The following is a 22,805-nucleotide window of genomic DNA, read 5'->3' as shown; positions in this document are numbered from 1 at the left end:
CGTTTGTTCAGCCAATGAGGACTTTCCTTCTAACTGCAACTGACCAATACGGGGCGACCTCTTCAGGCGGCCTCTTCCGGTCCGGCTCATCCCCACGTTGAGTGCATAAGTGACAGTAGGCTGCCTGGCACAGATTTCACCAAACGTTCATTTCATTTCTCCATTCTTCTGCGCGGAAGAGGAAACGAGAGCAACGGCAGAAAGTATTTATCTTGTATTCTTTTTTGCGGTTTTTCTTAGAAACAAACTATTTATTACCTGAGCTAGCATTTGTTTTGCTAATTAAATCCAGTAAGAGGCGCTGGTTAGCTGTTCCGCTCAGGCCAAACGGCCCCTCCTCTTATTCCATTTTCTCCTCAGTGTAAGCTAGCTAAACTTTCCCAGGCGGCGGTAACTCTGTGCCTGTATATCCCCGCCGACATGCCGGAGTACCTGGACGACCCATCTGTGCTCACCAAAGACAAGCTGAAAAGCGAACTAGTGGCCCACAACGTGGAGCTTCCTCTCGGGAACCCAACTAAAGACGTGTATGTGCATCTGTATCTGAAGAACCTGACCGCTCAGAACAACCGACACATGACGGCCACCACTCTGGACGCCTTCTCCAGCGACGAGGACCTGCCGCCGCCCGTGGTCTCCAGCAGAAGTCGCTCCTCCGGCAGAGTGAGTTTGTTTGCTTGTCTCCAAAATACCGTTAATTCATAGCCCCCGATTCATGAAGTTAACTTAATAGAAGCAACTTAGTTTTCTGTGCTGTAGCCTACCATAGTCTTATAATGTACCATGTTTAGGTACCCAAACCCTATAATTATAATTAGGCTACATTTATCAAACCATTGATTCAATTGTGATGTGATTAATTTGTGACTCCTCTCTGAAGTAGTGTATGACCACAATAACACATGCCCATCATGAGTCAGTAGATGCTTCATAGTAGCCTGCTTTCTTCATAGAAAACAGACTACGTCTGCACTGAGTGAGGAAAGAGAGTCATCCACATAACTTTTTGCCCAGGGTCTCCACCCAATATCTACATATTGCTTTCACATGTGAAAAGAAAGCTCCCAATTTACAATTGTCCTTTCTGTTGCTAGTAATAACAACACAATTACAGCAACCTTTATCAAAGACAAGACTATTCAAACCACAATGTTATCAGTTGTTGATATTCAACTAAAAACAGTGCTGGGTGGGTGGGGTTTCTCTCCCTCAACCTTCATTTGCCCTTTGACATGATAATTGTATCAGTTTGTTTTAGTAGAGGAAACCATGTAAGTGCTTTACCTGTTAGGCTACATGGAATGATATCACACCCAGCTAGAGAGAACCACATCACCACACACACACACTCCCACTTTAGCAAATTGAATATGCTGTTAGCACACTGTGTGATTGATGACCTACTGTTTAGTGCATAGAGGAACTCTGAGAGTCGTTTTGGATGTGAACAGGTGTGTGGCAGCAGCAGGATGAGTTAGGACTTGTGTGAGGGGCGGTCTGTACCTGCTGATTGAATGCAGCCTGACAGCAAGACAAAGGGGATATGTTAATGGATGGCATCACGCAAGCCACACCACTTTGAATCTGTGACAGACAATGTCAAGGTGTAAAAAGGGCTTTGGCTGGCTGGTTTTAAAAGATGAATTGAACCAGCATTACGTTAATGTTATTTTCAAGTCATAAACCATATAGTCATTGTTTCTTCACTGATGTTGCTCAGTGTATGTAATACATGTGTACGTCAGTGTCCTGTGGCTGTAAATCAAATGTGGTGATGATGGGTAGACACTCCATAAAGAAAATGAGCATATTGAGCTGGTCTTAATATTAAAAAAAAAACTCTTTAAAAAAAGTCAGCCGAATGTCTTGATATTGCTTGTTTGCTTTTCTAGTTAAAATAAGTTATACATAAGCCATATCATTAACTGCTTAAATTATTTTACAATACATTCAAGAATTTCTTTACTTTTAGACAGTTTTTCAAACCGTTATTTAAGAGAACTAATCTGCAGGTAACACAAGGTGGCCTCAGCCCCAAAATGAGTTGGACCTGAACAATCCGCGTATCTTCAGTTCAATCCATATCCGTTTTGAAATCAAAACACGAAAAATGACCTGTTTTTTTAAATAAACACCCTTTTCTCTTTTGTAAGTGTGTGTGTGTGTGTTAGTGTGTGTTATTCGAGGAAAGAAAAATTTGCGCTGTTAATAATGAAAATAAAGCACTAGCTGGTAGGACAGACAGTGAGCATAGTCAGTAGCGGGGACTCACTTACTATCGGGGTAAAGCTATCTTTTCAGCCAGAATATATTTCCCCTCTCTATAAACATTTGGTGATGTGGAGCTAGTGACCAACAGCGGGGAGGTTTCTGTCGCTGTTTAGATCATTCCTCGTTTCCTCTGAGCAGCACAGTTCAGTTTGGCATGGTTCGGCAGGGTTACCCTACTACAGGGGTATTCAACTAAAATTCAAATAGGTCCAGTTCGAAAAAATGTCCTCAAGCAAAGGTCCGGAACATCATAATGTCTAACTTGCGTTATGATTCAATGTGATATATAGTGAAGTAGCCAGTAGTTGTATCAACGTCTGCATGTAATCAACAACTGACTGTCAGATCAATATAGGAAGAACAATTCAAAAACATTTCAACAATATTTATTCTCACTTTTAAATAATTATAGATATATAATACTGAAGATATATGTATTATTTAAGTGACTCAACTGAAACTAATCTCTTCATAGAGAAGGGCTGCATTTAAAAATAAAATGGTGAAAATAAATATAATAATCTTAAAATAAAGATAAAATATATAATTCATTTTTGAAAAATTAAATAAAGTAGAGCAGCAACTTCAGTGTTGCAGAACATAATGACTCTGGGTGCATCTGAGATTAGAAGGGGTGCAAAAAAATGAATTATGCAATTTGAGAAATATTTCAATGTATCATTTCTAAACTTCACTATACCTACTATGTGTGTTTAACATAGTAATCTCCCACTTTGTCTAATACTGGATTTTTATTTTGCAATTTTGAAAAGCTCTGAAAAAGTGACATGTCAGAAACTAAACCCCTGTAGGGGGGTCTGGGGGTTTCCCCCCTAGTAGTTTTTTTTGTGTTTTTAGAATGTAATCGGAGCATTCTGGTGCATTCTGGGGAAAATAATAAAAGAAAAGGTCAACATTTAATATAGTTAAGATGAATAGAAAAATTAACAAAACAACATAACTTGCTAGCAGCCAGATGCTTAACAACTGGACTGAGGGACAGATGACCACTAGCTTTCGCTAATGTTAGTGTAGCTACTAGCCAAATATCTTGCTAAAAAATTAACCTGTATTTATAAATTCTGCCATTACTAAGAATATGTAAAACTTAAAATGTAGATAATTGAAACAACATACAAAAAAAATAAAAATAATAATGTTTTTCCTGTTGCTGTTGTGGGCAGTATATATGCAGTGCTGCTGGCGATTGGTGATTATGTCAATCTTATGTCTGTGTCATTCACACATAGGTCTACATCAGAGTAATAGAGAATCCACATGATTGCACCTTGACCGGTTTTCACCAGTCTTACAAAAGGGGAAAAAACCATAGATAGTAAATAATAGGAAAAAACTCAGCTGTTGATCGCTCGTTAACTCGCTCGCGACACACGGAGCCGGTGAGCGAGCGGGCGAGCGAGAGAGAAAGCTGTCTCTCACTCTCCTCCCGCTGTCTTTCTCACTCTAATATGACTTATTTCGCTGAAATTCTCGTAATTCTTGCACTTCTCTCTGTCATCTCTCGCATGATAGCTCACTGTCTCTTTGTCTGTGGGCCAGCCTGAGCCGGGAATGCACAGATTCGATTGGCTGCCTGAGTTCCTGATTCGCTAAACCAGTACCGTAAAGTCTAGAAAAGCTGCGCTGGTCAAAATAGAAGCGCCCTGTCAAAATTTTAAATACTTAAATAATTGATTGACTACAGGTCCGGGTCCGTATAGGACGGCGTCTGGGTCCGGACCCGGACCGCGGTCCGCCTGTTAGTGACCCCTGCCCTACTAGATCTGCCATGCGTTTCCACTGCCGACAGTAGGCTACCCTAATACAAATTTGGAGGAAAAGGGTAATCGAAGCAGTGTTTTTATCAGTGCTGGATTATGGAGATATAGTTTATAGACATGCCTCTGCTACTGCCCTAAAACCCCTTGACTCAGTGTACCTTTCAGCCCTTAGATTCATTACAGGTGATTCCTTTAAAACTCATCACTGCTCCCTGTATGAAAAAGTTGGCTGGCCATCCCTGTCATTGAGACGTGAGTTACATTGGTTTTTATTTATTTTTAAATCCTTAATTGGTAAACAGCCACCCTATTTATCAGCTATGCTCGACTGGAACTCTCAGTCTTATAGTACTCGATCCAGTGAGCTGCTGCTCTTAAAGGTTCCTAGAGCTCATTCTAAGCTGGGAACAACTGCCTTTAGCTATAGTGCCCCCACCTCTTGGAATGCCCTTCAGAGCAACTTCAAAATGACCATTCTCCCCACTTGTTGTTCTTTTAAATCTATGATTTCTAATTTTCACCATCACCACTGCATTTGTTTAAACTGAATTCATTTTTTAAGCTCTTTTATTGTAATTCTTTATTTCTTTTGATCTTTTTATCTTGCTAGGATTTTGTGTTTCTCTGTTTTAACTATGTCACTCTGTTGTTATTGTTGTTGTTGTTGTTGTGCGCTCGTCGGCGTTGTAAATGAGGGGAACCTCAATGCCTTTCGAGTTTGTATAAATAAAGGTTTTCATTCATTCATTCATTCAATAGGCAGCGATAGCTGCGGTCAGAATACAGTAGGGTCAGATTTAGTCACAGTGCATGCCTCACATAACTACTGTGTCATAGTAGCAGCGGGACACAGTGCAGCCCGCGGATTAATTCAATGGTTGGAACTTCACAAATGAAAATGCACATTTTTAACAATCTCTCATATTTCCCATTTTTTGTGTCAGGGGAGATATGGAAAAGAAATGTCAGTCAATTTATGTTTAACAGGCATATTTCGAATAAAACAGTCAGTTTTTTATGTTTTTTAAATGAAACAAATAATTAAAAAATTAAATCAAACATTTTTTTTTTTCGTTTTTTGTTTTGATTTCCAAACGGATATGGATTGAACGAAAGTTACACGGATCGTTTTCCTTCTTTTTTTTTTTTTTTTATAAAAAATAAATAAAATATGAAATCAAACTTTTTGTTTTTGTTTTTCATGTTATGATTTCAAAACAGATATGGATTGATGGGAGGATACAAATCCGTGTACCTTCAGTTCAATCCATATCCGTTTGGAAATCAAATTAATAAAAGTGACCTGTTTTTTCAATAATCATCCTCTCATCTACATTATATATTATACTAAAACACATTTTTATCCATTTTTAATCACAATTCATGACCAGGATATCAAAATGGTAAATGGACTTGACTTATATAGCGCTTTTCTAGCCGATTTTCTCAGCCCCAAAGCGCTTTACATATCTTACCACATTCACCCATTCATACACACACTCATACACCGATGGCAGTAGCTGCCATGCAAGGCGCTCTCTGAACCATCGGGAGCAATTTGGGGTTCAGTGTCTTGCCCAGGGACACTTCGACATGTGGCGGGTAGGCGGGGAATCGAACCTCCGACCCTGCACTCCAGAGGCAATCTTCCTACCCACTTCGCCAAATATGAGAATAATGGCCTAAATGTTGATTTTGAAAAATACATGTTTCAATTTAGTGAAAGAAGTGCACGTGTGCGCGCGCCCAGAGGCGAACATAACCATTGCGCAAAGGTAGGCAATTGCCTTGGGTCTCATAATCATCTAATAAATGTTTGTTTTACTCTTCATTCATTAATCACCGATTACGTGCGGACGTTAGCATCGCACTGGGAACTGAGGGACACATCCTACATTATTGATAATGTTATTGATACTTGTGATCAGCTGAGGCATGAGCCCCAGTGCAGACAGCTGCATATGAAAGCATTTTATTGGTTAGTTCCACGAGTGAAAATAGCGTCTGAGGCGATCGCCTTCTCTGTCTCTCTTTTTTCCCTGTCTTCACTTGCCGAGTCAAAGTGGGCAATCGCCCAGTTTAAGGGTTCAAGGTTCAAGGTTTTTATTAAATGTCCCACGAGGGCAAATTTGTGTACAGCAGGAGAAGTATAAAACACACAACAAATAAGACATCAGGACACAATAACACAACAATATATACACAAGTATACCAGTGTTAATTTTGGCAGTACATTCTGATTTAGTCTTAGTCTTTTGAATATCACACCATTTAGTCTTAGTCCTACTCTAGTCATCTGAAATCTTTTAGTCTTAGTCTAGTCTTAGTCCACTAAATATAAGCAGATTTTAGTTGACTAAATCTACAGCGGACTTCGTCGACTAAGTGTTTTTCTTCATTGAATGGTATTAAGTTTTGAATATGCAATACACACACAGATGTAATGGTTGTAATACAAAACATGTATTCTATTTCATTCGTAATAATCTCACATACAATCAGTGTACCTGACTGGATAGGGGGGAGGGGAGGCTTTAAGAGCCTGTGCCCAGGGGCCCATTATCTCATGATCCGTATATGAACCAACTGGATTTCAATCTTTTTTCTTTTTGCGGGGAGCATGCACAAGCATAATTTATAAAAAATAGAAAATAAAGAAAATAAAAAAAACTAGAACTGCAAGCAGTTATTAGGGGGCCAAGCCTTCCGGCGCGACTCGGGACCCAGGCGTCGCAGACCGCGCCGCTCACTTCACGGAATCCGGGGATGTAAAGTTTTTGAATGTGGGATGTTCGGTTTGGGAGTTATAGACCAAAAAGCAAAGAAATAGCATAGAAATAGGCTATAGTGGATGAGGAGATATATACTTCTTGTGTTTTTGGCGCCCCCTTATGGCGACATTTTCCAAATTTATGAACGCTAATAAGGATAGCACCAACGTACGTCTAAAATTTGTACCTGATATGATGTACAGTTTTGGATTTATGAATACTTACGTACAAGGAAGTAACAGTTAGCTAATTTTCAAATATTCAAAGTGCTCCCGTTTCATCATCGAAGGCCGTATCAAAATTCTTTCGAACAAGTTTTTTCCGTGTGGGTCGGAAGATGTTCTGTGCGAAGTTTGTCAATTGTGCAAAAATTGTGGGAGGAGTAGCGAAAAGTCAGTTTTTCAGTTTTTGCGAAAAATCTATATATACGCAAATGGGCGTGGCCTATGCCAGAAGATGCCACTGACTCCAGTGAATCTGTGGATATAAGTTTTAGACTGTGGGATGTTCGGTGTGGGAGTTATGAGCAAAAAGAGATCGTCAACCTCTCCACTGTAAGAAATTGGAGAAGCTGTCATTCTCTCCACTGTAAGAAGGGACAAAAAAAAAAAATCTAATTTTCTGAATAAGTCCCGCCCACATTAATATTTCTTGCCCATATTTTTTATATAGACTCGGGTATGCCCCTTGATGGTTTTCCTTGAGTTTTAAGAAAATTCCTTTGGCCAATTAGGAGATATAAAATTTCCTCGTTTATGGCGCCCCCTTATGGAGAAATTTTCCGAATTTTTTATTGAACGCAATTAAGGGTAGCACCAACATATGTTTAAAATTTTGACTTGATCCGACTTATACTTTTGGATTTATGAATATTTACGTACAAGGAAGTAACAGTTAGCTAATTTTCAAATATTCAAAGCGCTCCCGTTTCATCATCGAAGGTCGTATCAAAATTCTTTCCAACAAGTTTTTTCCGTGTGGGTCGGAAGATGTTCTGTGCGAAGTTTGGTGTCAATTGTGCAAAAATTGTAGGAGTAGCGAAAAATAAGTTTTTCAGTTTTTGCGATTTTGCGAAAAATCTACATATTCGCAAATGGGTGTGGCCTATGCCAAAAGATGCAGCTGACTCCAGTGGATCTGTGGATATAAAGTTTTTGACTGTGGGAGGTTCGGTGTGGGAGTTATGGCCCCAAACGCGTTTTCCTTGGTGTAGCGCCACCTAGTGGCCGGCATGTCTGAATTTTTTTGTCTGCGTAGTCCGGACAGACCTGGATCTAGTCATGCAATTGGCATGTCTGCACCCTTTACGGTTTGGGCTGTGGACACACTTTTAGGGAGGTACAAATAACTAGAACTGCAAGCAGTTATGACCGGGGGCCAAGCCTCTGACGCAACTCGTCGTCAACCGCTGCGCCGGCTTCTCACTTCACAGAATCTGTGGATGTAAAGTTATTGACTCTGGGATGTTCGGTTGGGGAGTAATGAGCAAAAAGTCCCGCCCACATTAATATTTCTTGGCCATATTTTTTATATAGACTCGAGTATGCCCCTTGATGGTTTCCCTTGAGTTTGAAGAAAATTCCTTTGGGAGTTGTATAGGTATTGCTGTTTACAAGCTGATATACATTTAGTGTGCTTTTGGCGCCCCCTTATGGATGAATTTTGCAAAAGTGCCACGGTAGAACGATGCAGCTCAATTTACAGAACAAGTGGATGTCAAGTTTTTTAATGTGCGATGTTTGGTTGGCGAGTTATGAGCAAAAGCAGATTGTCAGCCTTGACAAAATGGTGGCCGGAGCTAATTACACAATGTAATGTCAATTAGGGGTGTGCACGTGTACACGTGTACATGTGTAACCGTTTAGTAAATCATAACCGTTTAGGAAAAATCAATAAACGAAAACCGTTTTTTTTTTTTTTTTTTTTTTCTTCAAATTTCAAAGTTTTTAAATATGTTCTGGAGACACGCGTTTATTGATTTTACATCACTAATAAACTAAGGCGATAGGCCATATTAATCAGGAAATGAATGAAGCGCGATTATGACGGCGAACGTGTGTGTGTGTGTGTGTGTGTACCATGGACCTATTATAAGAGGTGTGTAAACGAGCGTAGTTCATGTCAATTGTGTGTTTACAGGCGAACAAACGCGTGTGTGTGTGTGTGTGTGTGTGTGTGTGTGCGCGCGCCTACAAGATGGCGGGGGCACGAGGACAATGACGTCACGGTTAACCGTGTACACGAAAAAAATTTTGTCGTGTACACGGTTAGGCATTTTTGTAAACGTTCACACCCCTAATGTCAATAGACATGCTAGCTGAGATTAGCAATTGCGCCTAAACTCTTTGATGGAAAGAAAAAAATCTAATTTTATTAAAAAGTCCCTTAAACATTACTATTTCTTGGCCATATTTTTTATATAGACTCGGGTATGCCCCTTGATGGTTTCCTGTGAGTTTTAAGAAAATTCCTTTGGTCAATTAGGAGATATAAAATGTCCTCGTTTATGGCGCCCCCTTATGGCGAAATGGGTAGCCCCAACATATGTCTAAAATTTGGACTTTATGCCAGTTATGATTTTGGATTTATGAATTTCTACGTAAAATGTAGCTAATCAACAAATATTTAAAGCGCTACCGTTTCGTCATCGAAGGTCGTATCAAAATTCTTTCGAACAAGTTTTTACCGTGTGGGTCGGTAGATGTTCTGCAAACTTTGGTGTCAATTGTCCAAAAATTGTGGGAGGAGTAGCGAAAAGTCAGTTTTGCAGTTTTCGTGATTTTGCAAAAAATCTATATCTACGCAAATGGGCGTGGCCTATCCCAAAAGATGCAGCTGACTCCAGTGAATCTGGATATAAAGTTTTAGACTGTGGGACGTTCGGTGTGGGAGTTATGACCCCAAACACGTTTTCCTCCGTTGTAGCGCCACCTAGTGGCCGGCATGTCTGAATTTTTTTTTGTATGCTGAGAATTCACGGACCTGGATCTAGTCATGCAATTGGCATGTCTGCACCCTTTACGGTTTGGGCTGTGGACACACTTTTAGGGGGCGAAGTATAATAAAAACTAGAAATCCCGCGGAGATTTTGAAAGTACGGGCCGCCCGTGTAAATCGGGGAAGAAAAAAAATCACGGCCGACCCCCGTGGTCCGAGAGACTTTACCGTAGAGCAACATGAGCTGTGCATGTCTGACAAATGATAAGTCAATCGGAGTCAGGGGGAAAGGGGCGTGGCCTGTCAAACATTGCATTGGCGAATTACGTTTTTCGCATTTGTGGCGCCCCCTATGGGTTAACCTCGACAAGCTTAGAGGGCCACGCTAGCACATGTCTTCTGCACGTATCCTGCAAGTTTCACGATGATAGGACCTATGGTCAACGAGTTATGGCCAACGTGTTATTAAGCCCCGCCCCTGCGTAAACGTTTTAGTCAATGGCGGCCATGTTTTCCAAGCTATCCTACTAATATTTTTCGGAGACGTGCGTCATAGTCCCCCGGGGCTTCGTGAGACATTTGGTGTTGATAGAATAAAACTTGACAAAGTTGTGGTTAAAACCCTGTTTTTCAGTTTATGCTAATTAGCCGAAAATATTTCCAGGCTGACTTTTATGGTCCCAGAGGCTTTTTTGTGGAGCACCCTAACATACACCTGTGTGAGAAATTTCAAGTCAATCGGACTTACGGTGTGCGGGGCGTGGCCTCTCAAACTTTCTTCAGTCGTTGCTTAATAACAGCGCCCCCTAGCGGAAATTCTGAAAACTGTCCGTGAGGCTATATTGTAGAGTACCATGAGCTGTACAAGTGTAATCAATTTCAAGTCAATCAGAGTCGGGTGACATTTGTGGCGCCCCCTATGGGTTAATCTCGATAAGTTTCGAGGGACATGCTACCACATGACTTCTGCACATACCCAGCAAGTTTCATGATGATAGGACCTATGGTTAAGGAGTTATGGCCAATTTGTTATTAAGCCCCGCCCCTGCGTAAACGTTTTGGTCAATGGCGGCGGGAAAAAAAATCATGGCTGACCCCTATTATCCGAGAGGCTATATTGTAGAGCACCATGAGCTGTACATGTGTAAGAAATTTCAAGTCAATCAGAGTCAGGGGGCATTTGTGGCGCCCCCTATGGGTTAATCTCGATAAGCTTCGAGGGACATGCTACCACATGACTTCTGCACATACCCAGCAAGTTTGATGATGATAGGACCTATGGTTAAGGACAGGGCTGTAAACTAGCGGTCGCCACTCGCCAAATGCGACCAAAATATTCCCCTGGCGACTTAATTTGGGAGGGATACATGCCACTGGGGCGGGTAAAAGTTTGTCCCGATGGTCGTGCTCTTGCGATAAATTATGCATGATAGAACAAAACATTGCAGTAGCTGTAAACTGATAAATTATGACGGTAGCAAACGTCAAGCTAAACTGGTGATTTGTTGTGTGTCACACTGAAGTAGCTCCCCCGACGTCACCGCTGTAGAAAATAAGTTCCCCCGAAGAAACGTAGCGTGCGCGTCACCGCCATAGAATGTGAAGAACGCCGCTCTTTAAAAGTTTTGGCGCAGCAAAAGCAGTTCGAGCGCAGCAATGGAGCTCTAAATAGATACTGGATCGGATTGGTCCCATTTTTAGTTCTGATGAGTAATAAGTAATGAGTGTAGGGCTGCAACAACGAATCAATAAAATCGATTAGTAAAAGCGTTGGCAACGAATTTGGTCATCGATTCGTTGAGTCGCGCGATTAACAAATCACTTGCAGGCGCGGCACTGTTTACATCCAGCCGCCGACAGGTTCATGCACACCCACAGCGAGCCTTCCGCACGTGAAGCGGTTGGTCATATCTAACACTGGACTGTAGGCCTATATAAAAGTGTTGTACCTTTGCTGTATTTGGGTTAAAAAAAACTCCTTCAACTCAGTATCCGTCTAGTCCAAAAAAACTCTGTCAGCTGCTGCTGCTGCAGACTGTGTGCAGACGGGCTCGGAGAGTCGGCATCGGCGCATCAACAGTCATTCAAAGCAGCGGCAGTAATCACACAACCGAACGGTGTAGAAAGTCCCGTCAGTTAAAAATAGTAATCCAGTTTTTAAATCCATGTTAAAATCGGAAGGATATAGCTAGTTAGCTTTAAAAAAGTAGCAAACATGTCAACTGTGATGTGTTCAGGCCGGCTCAGTAATATGATTGATGTGTTCAAATGCAACACAAAAAAAAAGAAATTTTAGATTTTGGCGATTTTCCCACCAATATAAAATAGATAGTAAAGATGGAATTATGACCTGTTTAATGTCCTATCTTGAGCTATGATCATATCAGCAATTAAAGCAATAATACAAGTTCTATTTCAACAAAATAATAGAAAAGTATCAATAGTGATATCAATAAAGACTTGAATCGTTAAGGAGTCTCAAATGGTATCACTATCCATAAAAATTAATGATCTCCTGTCATCTGAGAGAAATTAAGATGATTTAATTGTTTTAACCGTTAGTATTTACTGGTTAAAAATCTTATCGGTCGACTGGTTTACCATGGACATCCCTTATACTGTATAAATGTATATCATACATTGTATGTTTTTTTTGTGTTATCCCAGTTAGGTTTATTATTAATTTTTTATCATTTAATATTACTTTTAATTGTTCCGGGACATTGGAGCAATAACCTGGTGTTTTGACACTGCAGTCTGCACTGTTTTTTTTAATCCGATTCATCGATTAATCGAAAAAATAATCGACCGATTAATCGATTATTAAAATAATCGTTAGTTGCAGCCCTAAATGAGTGTTTCCTTTGTCACAGTTTTGCACTGTTAAAGTTTTAAATGTGCAATGTTTGAAATGAAATGAATGAAACTAAATTAATATAATATTAAAATGTATTTCTAAATATTACTTTGGCCTCTTTTCTAAGCATGTACTGCTATATAATACTGTTATCTCAATGAAAAGTACTGAAACAGATGTATATATGCAACAAAAAGAGGCAATTTATTATTTGGCCGGTAAAAAATGTACTTGGCCGGTAGATTCTTTCATCTACCGGTCCCCTTGGCAGGTGAGCCAAAAAGTTAGTTTACAGCCCTGGTTAAGGAGTTATGGCCAACGTGTTATTAAGCCCCGCCCCTGCGTAAACCTTTTGGTCAATGGCGGCCATGTTTTTCAAGTTGTCCTACTAATCTTTTACGGGTATGTTTAATGTAGTCCCCAGGGGCTTCACGAGGAATTTGGTGTTGATACAGTCAAATTTCAGAAAGTTGTGGATAACACGCTGTTTTTCAGTTTATGCTAATTAGCGGGAAATATTCCCTGAAGAATTTTTATGGTCCCAGAGGCTTTTTTGTAGAACACCCTAACATACACCTGTGTGAGAAATTTCAAGTCAATTGGAGTTACGGTGTGCGGGGCGTGGCCTCTCAAAGTTCTTTCAGTCGGGACTTCATAACAGCGCCCCCTAGCGGAAATTCAAAAAACTGTATAACAGCACACCCCGTGGGGTGGGGACCCACGTTGTGTGAAATTTTGGCATGTCTGCGTGTAACGGTGTGGGAGGAGAAGCAGCTAGAAATTTGAGGAAGAACTAGAAATCCCGCGGAGATTTGGAAAGTACGGGCCGCCCCCGCGCGAATCGGGGAAGGAAAAAAATCACGGCCGACCCCCGCGGTCCCAGAGGCTTTACCGTAGAGCGACGCGAGCCGCGCGCGTCCGACAAACGACGAGTCGATCGGAGTCGGGGGGAAAGGGGCGTGGCCTGGCAAACATTGCATCGTTGAATGACGGTTTTCGCATTTGCGGCGCCCCCTGTGGGTTAACCTCGACAAGCTTAGAGGGACACTTTGCCGCGTGTCTTCCGCACGTATACTGCGAGTTTCACGACGATAGGACCTACGGGCAACGAGTTATGGCCAATTTGTAATTAAGCCCCGCCCCTGCGTAAACGTTTTAGTCAATGGCGGCCATGTTTTCCAAGCTATCCTACCGATATTTTTCGGAGACGTGCGTCACAGTCCCCCGGGGCTTCGTTAGACATTTGGCGTTGATAGAGTAACACTTAAAAAAGTTGTGGATAAAACCCTGTTTTTCAGTTTATGCCAATTAGCCGAAAGTATTTCCAGGTTGACTGTTATGGTCCGAGAAGCTTTTTTGTAGAGCACCCTAAAATACACCAGTGTGAGAAATTTCAAGTCAATCGGACTTACGGTGTGCGGGGCGCGGCCTCTCAAACTTTCTTCAGTCGGGGATTAAGAACAGCGCCCCCTAGCGGAAATTTAAAAAAAAATCCTCGGAGCGAAATTGTAGAGCACCATGAGCTGTAAATGTGTAATCAATTTCAAGTCAATCGGAGTCGGGTGACTTTTGTGGCGCCCCCTATGGGTTAATCGCGATAAGCTTCGAGGGTCATGCTACCACATGACTTCTGCACATACCCAGTAAGTTTGATGATGATAGGACCTACGGTTAAGGAGTTATGGCCAATTTGTGGATAGGCCCCGCCCCTGTGGCGCCCCCTATGGGTAAATCGCGATAAGCTTTGAAGGACATGCTACCACATGACTTCTGCACATACCCAGCAAGTTTCATGATGATAGGACCTATGGTTAAGGAGTTATGGCCAACGTGTTATTAAGCCCCGCCCATTTGTGGCGCCCCCTATGGGTTGATCTCGATAAACTTCATTGGACATGCAACCACATGACTTCTGCACATACCCAGCAAGTTTGATGATGATAGGACCTACGGTTAAGGAGTTATGGCCAACGTGTTATTAAGCCCCGCCCATTTGTGGCGCCCCCTTTGGGTTAATCTCGATATGCTTTGATGGACATGCTACCACATGACGTCTGCACACACCCAGCAAGTTTCATGATGATAGGACCTACGGTTAAGGAGTTATGGCCAACGTGTTATTATGCCCCGCCCCTGCGTAAACGTTTTGGTCAATGGCGGCCATGTTTTTCAAGTTGTACTACTAATCTTTTACGGGTATGTTTATTGTAGTCGCCCGGGGCTTCACGAGAAATTTGGTGTTGATACAGTCAAATTGCAGACAGTTGTGGATAACACGCTGTTTTTCAGTTTATGCTAATTAGCGGGAAATATTCCCTGAAGACTTTTTATGGTCCCAGAGGCTTTTTTGTAGAGCACCCTAGCATACACCTGTGTGAGAAATTTCAAGTCAATCGGAGTTACGGCGTGCGGGGCGTGGCCTCTCAAAGTTCTTTCAGTCGGGACTTCATTACAGCGCCCCCTAGCGGAATTCGGAAAAACTGTATAATAGCACACCCCGGGGGGTTGGGGTGCACGTTGTGCGAAATTTTTGCATGTCTGCGTGTAACGGTGTGGGAGGAGAAGCAGCTAGAAAATGTGAGGCAGAATAAGAAGAAGTCAGAAGTCAGAAGTCAGAAGAAGTCAGAAGAATAAGTATGGTGGAGAGTAATAATTACGGGCTCCTAGTAAACTAGGAGCCCGTACTTAATAAGAAGTCAGGAGAAGTCAGAATAAGTATGGTGGAGAAGTCAGAATAAGTATGGTGGAGAGTAATAATTACGGGTCCTCTGTAGGACCCGTACTTAATAATCCTTACTAAAACAATAGGGTTCCCTGCCCAGCAGGGCTTGGGAGTCCCAGCTCCTGCTTGGGCTTGGCCCCCTAATAATCCTTACTAAAACAATAGGGTTCCCTGCCCCGCAGGGCTTGGGAACCGCGTTGCTCTGCAAAACGCGGTCCCAGCTCCTGCTCGGGCTTGGCCCCCTAATAAGTGGGGGGCCCCACACTAGGTCTTGAAACGGGCCCCGAGATCGTTAAGGCCGCCCCTGGGCAGCAGCAGCAGCACGCCGTTTACGTGCTGATAAAAGTGAGCAACAGCGCTTTCCTTTAAGCAACACTGCTGCCGCTGTGTGTGTGCCTTTTTGATAATAAAATTAGAGGTTTTAATTGAACGCTGTCCATGCGTCGGAGTTGATTGTAACTTACTCGGGTGAAAACAGAAACTAACGGAGGGAGGCGGCAGTTTCACAGTTCATTTCCTATATAGTTGCGCAGTCAGTTTGGGGACATGGCTCTGTATGTTCAAGCTCGAGACACAGCCTAACAGATCGCGGAACTTAGCCGTTCCCCTAGACCAGGGGTCGGCAACCCGTGGCTCATTCATCCTTCTGTTGTGGCTCCCTGTGACTTTGTTCATTTTAAAATATAATTCTGAATTTGAAGATTATGGTAAACTTGTAACATTTAAATAAAAAGTTTTTAATATTTTTATCGCGGCCCCGAGAGCAGTCGCTGGAGACAGGGGAACCACGGCGCACTCGGCCACGTCTGTGAGCGAACGCATCCACCCCGAGCGGGGGATTGTCCTTCGCGCTGAGAGAGAACCACAGCGCGCACTGTGTGTTCTCCCGTGTGTTCTCCCGTGTGGAGAATAGGTCGACTTCCGCCTTCCCAAACTCGCTCCATATCTGATTGATCAGATCGTGGTGCAGAGTCCAGTCTCCTGGCCCCCCACTCGACATTATGTCTGCCCCTCTGTTTAGGACACCGGGGATGTACACTGCTCTGATGGAGATTAAGTGTGTGTGCGTCCAGCATAACAGCCGTCTCGCTATGCTCAGCTGCTGCGCTGAGCGCACGCCCCCTTGGCGATTGATGTTTGCTGCTGTCGCCTTGTTGTCCGTGCGAATCATTACATGTTGATTTGTTAACATTGGGGCAAAGTGTTGGATTACTTTCCACACAGTGAGAAACTCCAATGCGTTTATATGCATGATCACGGGGGCAGGCCAAGCGCCGCCCACTACGTGTGACTCGCAGGTTCCTCCCCAGCCCGACAGAGATGCATCCGTGAACACTGAGATGTGTGACATTGCTCTGCCCAGCGGCACCCCTCTCGTGAGGGATAGGGGATCGCCCTATGGGGGAATGGACACTTTGCGCCACCGTTGGCGCACTGGGTCGATGCGCAGGCGAGAAAACCATAGGTTAAATGCAACATAGTATAGTTTTTTGTACATAGCATACAGGTTATATGAAGAAAATAAGTATTTGAACACCCTGCTATTTTGCAAGTTCTCCCACTTAGAAATCATGGAGGGGTCTGACATTTTCATGGTAGGTGCATGTCCACTGTGTGAGAGATAACCTAAAAAGAACAATCCAGAAATCACAATCTATGATTTTTTAACAATTTATTCGTGTGATACAGCTGAAAATAAGTATTTGAACACCAACGTTAATATTTGGTAGAGTAGCCTTTGTTTGCAATTACAGAGGTCAAACGTTTCCTGTAGTTCTTCACCAGGTTTGCACAGACTGCAGGAGGGATTTTGGCCCACTCCTCCACACAGATCTTCTCTAGATCAGTCAGGTTTCTGGGCTGTCGCTGAGTAACACGGACTTTCAGCTCCCTCCAAAGATTTTCAATTGGATTTAGGTCTGGAGACTGGCTAGGCCACTCCAGAACCTTGATATGCTTCTTACGAAGCCACTCCTTGGTTTTCCTGGCTGTGTGCTTTGGGTCATTGTCATGTTGGAAGATCCAGCCACGACTCATCTTCAATGATCTGACTGAGGGAAGGAGGTTTTTGGCCAAAATCTCACAATACATGGCTGCAGTCATCCTCTCCTTAATACAGTACAGTCGTCCTGTCCCATGAGCAGAAAAACACCCCCAAAGCATGATGCTATCACCCCCATGCTTCACAGTAGGGATGGTGTTCTTGGGATGGTACGCATCATTCTTCTTCCTCCAAACACGCATAGTGGAATTATGACCAAAAAGGTCAATTTTGGTCTCATCTGACCACAAAACTTTCTCCCATGACTCCTCTGGATCATCCAAATGGTCATTGGAAAACTTAAGACGGGCCTTAACATGTGCTGGTTTAAGCAGGGGAACCTTCCGTGCCATGCATGATTTCAAACCATGACGTCTTAGTGTATTGCCAACAGTGACCATGGAAACAGTGGTCCCAGCTCTTTTCAGGTCATTGACCAAGTCCTGCCGTGTAGTCCTGGGCTGATTCCTCATCTTTATTAGCATCATTGAGACCCCACGAGGTGATATCTTGCATGGGGCTCCACTCCGATTGAGATTGACCGTCATGTTTAGCTTCTTCCATTTTCTAATGATTGCTCCAACAGTGGACCTTTTTTCACCAAGCTGCTTGGCAATTTCTCCGTAGCCCTTTCCAGCCTTGTGGAGTTGTACAATTTTGTCTCTGGTGTCTTTGGACAGCTCTTTGCTCTTAGCCATGCTGAATGTTTGGGTCTTACTGATTGTATGGGGTGGACAGGTGTCTTTATGCAGCTAACGACCTCACACAGGTACATCTGATTCAGGATAATACAGTGGAGTGGAGGAGGACTTTTAAAGGCGGACTAACAGGTCTTTGAGGGTCAGAATTCTAGCTGATAGACAGGTGTTTAAATACTTATTTTTAGTTGTATCACACAAATAAATTATTAAAAAATCATAGATTGTGATTTCTGGATTTTTCTTTTTAGGTTATCTCTCACACAGTGGACATGCACCTACCATGGAAATTTCAGACCCCTCCATGATTTCTAAATGGGAGAACTTGCAAAATAGCAGGGTGTTCAAATACTTATTTTCTTCACTATATATATGATGTCAAAATGGATTGTGGCTCCGAGTGCTTTCTTTTTATTGGGAGGCGGTCCCAAATAGCTCTTTGAGTAGAAAAGGTTGCCGACCCCTGCCCTAGACAACGTTAACGGGCAGGATATCCCTGACTATCATTTTGTCCATCAAACCACAGAGTTTTTCTGCACAGCGGCTCACTCCACCCGCTCACACTGGCGCGTTCTCCCGTCAATTTTCACCGACACAGGGTTGCATTCGCTGCTTTGCACTGCTTCTTCCCAACTTCTCCCACAGTTCTGATTGGATCTGTTCTCCATTCGTCCCGCCCTAACAGTTTCGTCTCGTTCCTATTCGTAGACTATAGTGTCAGTTATATTCGTCTCAGTCTTCGTCATCATATCTGCCTTTTTATTTAGTTTTCGTGCGTGAAAAAGGTTTGTTGACGAATGTTTTTCGTCATAGTCTTAGTCTACGAAATTAACACTGGTATATACACAAGCCTGAGGAGACACAAAGTGCATTAAAATAAAGTGCCAGGAAAGAAAAATAAGTAAAAATAAAAGTCATCAACAACCCAAGATATAAAAAAAATTAAAAAAAGTCATCAGCGACACTAAAATCAGCATAAAATCAGCATCAGCAGCATTTACCTGCTGCAGGCCGCATTGATTGCCCGGATGGAAGATGGAATAAAAGAGAATTTGTATCTGTTATTGGTGATCTTGGGTACACAGACGAAGGCCAGATGGCAACGACATGAATTCTGAGTTGAGTGGATGGGTATTATCATGACTGATGTAAAAAGCTTTCCTGAGCAGCTGTCTATTGTAAAACGGATCAAGGCTCTCTAACTGGATACTGGTGATTTTAGAGGCAGTTTTAACTATTTTCCCAAGAGAATTTTTATCCTTGATAGTGAGATTACCGTACCAGCAGATGACAGAGAAGGAGATGACAGAATGTATGTATGCACAGTAAAACAATTTCAGCAGGCTTTTTGCAACATTGAATCTCGCCAATTTCCTAAGGCAGTAAAGGCGTTGCTGGCCCCTCTTGCACAGCATGTCCATGTTAGCATCAAATTTCAGCTTATTATCGATAATCGTGCCCAGATATTTGTAGCTGGGCATAAAAAGCAGATTGTAGATGTTTAAAAAGCAGATTAAGGAGAGTAGCAGTAGCGTCCTGGACGCCTCTTCCCTCCCTGTAGGCAAATTGAAAAGGGTCTAGAAGGCTCTTGGTTTTAGCTACGAGCTCAGATTTGACTAGCTTCTCAAACTGCTTCATGACCAGGGAAGTAAGGGCTATGGGTCTGAAATCATTGAGTGATTTTGGATTATTGCACTTGGCAACGGGTACTATAGTGGACTGTTTCCAGAGGGAGGGTACTATCTGCTGACAGAGAGATCTGTTAAAAATCAAATAAAAAATGGGACTCAATTGATCAGCGCAGGTGTTTAGTAAACGGCCGCCGATGTGATCGGGGCCTGGGCCTTTACGGGGGTTGCATTTTTTAAAACAATTTGTTACATCCTGTTCCTTAAAAAAAGGTTTAGAGGGGGGGGGGGGGGGGGGGGGGGGGCAGACAGAAGTCTGTTTTTGATCGCAGAGTGTTCCTCACTAAAATCAAGCTTTTCGAATCTGACATAAAAATTATTGAGGCTCTGAGCAAGGTGCAGGTCACGGGTATAGTTGGCTAAAGAAACCTTTTTTCTCTTATCTTTCAGCCCAGTGATGGTTTTCATGCCATCCCAGGCAGAGCCCAGATTGTTAGCTTTAAGTTGTTTCTCAATTTTTTCCTTGAAGGCCATTTTGCCAGCCCAAACCTCTCTTTTAATTGCTTTTTGCAGACGTCTCAGTTCGACTATATTACCCTCTTTAAAAGCTTTGTTTTTCAAGTGACGAAGAGGTCTAAGGGACTTAGATACCCACGGTTTAGAGTTAGGATACACTTTGACTGTTTTCTCAGGGATAATGATATTCTCACAGTACACAGACCAGCTAGTAACAACATCCATCAGTTCATTGATGTCAGCAGAGGACTCGGTGAACATGTCCCAGTCAGTGGCTTCAAAAAGGCCCCGGAGAGTCTCACATGCGTTATTATCGTTCCAGTTCTTAATGCGGATGCTCTGCACTTTGCCCCTTTTAAGTGCAGTGCGGTAAACAGGAAAAAGATGTACACAGTTATGGTCGGAGGACCCCAGGGGCGGGAGGGGTACAGATTTGTATGCGTCTTTGAAGGGTGTGTGTGTGTGTGTGTGTGTGTGTGTGTGTGTCGAGGAAAGAAGAAACTTGTCTAGGCTATATTTTGTCCACGTTTAGGCTATCTGAATTGAGCTTTTTGTAAAATAAGGCTCTTGATGGTAGCTTATGACAGACAATAGCAGCCTTTGGCAGCCAGCCAAAATATGTTTCCCCTGTCAATAAAGATTAAACATTTGGTGGTTTGTCCCGTTTTGATCTGGATCAACAGCTGTATGTCTGTCGCTGTTTAGATCATGCCTCGTTTCCTATGAGCAGCACAGTTCGGTTCGGCACGGTTCGGCACGGTTACCCTACTAGATCTGCCATGGGTTTCCACTACCGACGAGAGGCTTTAGCCTACTTAAAAGACGGAGATAGCCACGGTCAGAAAACAGTCTATGGGTCCGAGCCATCACGGCGCTGACCGCGCATAGCTCGTGGCTTTGTGGCAGCGGGACACAGTTTAACCCGCTGATTAATTATTATTTGGAACTTCAAAAACCTTTTTCCTCTGAAACTTAAATAATAAATGGATCATAATGTGTGTCTTAAAGAGGAAGCCTTGTGGTTGCTTGGCAGCTAGTTGGCTCTGGGCAGCTTGTTTGTGTCTGACGGACAGCATAGCGCGATGGACACGGTGTAAGGGTCGGATGTGGAGTGGCAGGTAGCCTATACGTCCATTGTACAGAGATGAGCGGACTTTAGAAAACCCCGACACCCCGTTTCAATGCGGACTGTTTGGGTAAAAGATGCCCATCCAGACATTTTAACTGCTGGGATTCAGTTGTCTACAGCAGTTACAATTTATATTTCAACAGTGACCCAGTTTTCTGACTATACAAAATATAAATCTTTTTCTCCCTTTCTTCTGTCAGCTCATTGTTAAGCGGGGCTGCTGGTAGACCAGATCCTGATGCATCTCCTCATGATCCATTTTAGTAGAACACTCATGGAGTATGTGGTGTGGGAAATAAAACATTCAAACCTTTCCCCAGATGAATGACTTATTTTCCTTACGAGTATAACAATTATACATGCTATTTTTTCCACATAAAAAGATTAAATACACACACAGTAACTTTGTACTTATGAACCCAAGGCCAGCGTGAACTCTGGTGAAAACTTTGTCAGTGAGTCTGTTAAAATGATGATTGTCTGAAGTAAAGGTATCATTTCTGCTGCTAGAGGAGAGACGAATGGTGGAGCAGGAAGGCTGTCTGGCTGGGTCTCTACATTGAGGAAATACTTCAGTCAGCAGGAGGAATGTGTTCTTAGACTGCCATCACCACGTGTGTGGACAACACAGCTTGTGTGTAAATAGTTTGTCCTTTTGTTTTCCAAGGTACTGCAGTATTGTACTGTTTATATTGTAAAAACTCTAAGACCGCACTATAGTAATTATAGGCTTCAGGTTAGAAGTGCAGGTTGGGGAATGGAGTTCAAAAATGAATTCCTAAGATGTTTGACTGAAGTCTGTGGGCCTTTTCTAAGTGAGTTCTGCAGGCTCACATTCTCTGTCTGTATCTAATGCTTGAAGTTGCTTCCCTCTTAATGCTGTTTAGGTGATATTGAGAACTGGCTGTAGACTATGAAGAACATTAAACAAGTAATGCAAGCATGTGTGGTTAATTTAAACAGAGTAAATAAAAGCTAAGTATCCACATATTACATTGTAAAGGATGGCTAAGACCCTGTTTCCACTAGGGGTGTGCACGTGTGCACAGATAGCATAATACATTATTGTGTTTGGTTATGATATTTATTCATTGAACTATAGAACTGCTCCACCTTCAGTTTCACTTTCCTTTTCATCTCCGTCTCAAACAGCTGGTCAGATCAGCTGGTCAACGGCCCGACAGCAGGAGTCAGTCTAATGACAGATTATCACTAGGCAGTTATGATCACTTCCAAGTCAAAAAGCAAAATTATGAAATAAAGGCCTCTCTGCCTCTGTCTATCTGTCTGCCTGACTTTCTCACTGCACACTGTCACTCCACCAGCATCGTCAAAAAAAAATGACGTCGACCCAAACATGTTAACATACAGGGCTGTACAGTGCCACAGTTTTAATCGCATTTGCTATTAAAATGTCGGCCTACGTGCGAAGATTACAGTTTTTCACAATTGCT

The 22,805-nt window shown here is 42.6% G+C and overlaps 1 protein-coding gene across 4 annotated transcripts in view; it reads left to right on the top strand.

The window, feature by feature from the left end:
• Positions 1–146: 146 nt before the first annotated feature.
• tmpoa (thymopoietin a) overlaps positions 147–22,805 on the top strand; it is a 78,482-nt gene continuing 55,823 nt past the window's right edge. For 2 of the 4 annotated variants that reach the window (XM_080051052.1, XM_080051050.1), the window contains exon 1: positions 147–663. In XM_080051052.1, the coding sequence (XP_079907178.1) occupies positions 421–663 (243 nt within the window). In that variant the 5' untranslated portion in view covers positions 147–420. The remainder of the gene's footprint in view (positions 664–22,805) is intronic. The other 2 variants (XM_080051051.1, XM_080051049.1) reach the window with 1 other exon arrangement.

This window comes from Ammodytes marinus (assembly GCF_949987685.1).
Source record: "Ammodytes marinus genome assembly, chromosome: 22".
NCBI lineage: Eukaryota > Metazoa > Chordata > Actinopteri > Uranoscopiformes > Ammodytidae > Ammodytes > Ammodytes marinus.
This window is presented reverse-complemented; position numbering and strand designations above follow the sequence as displayed.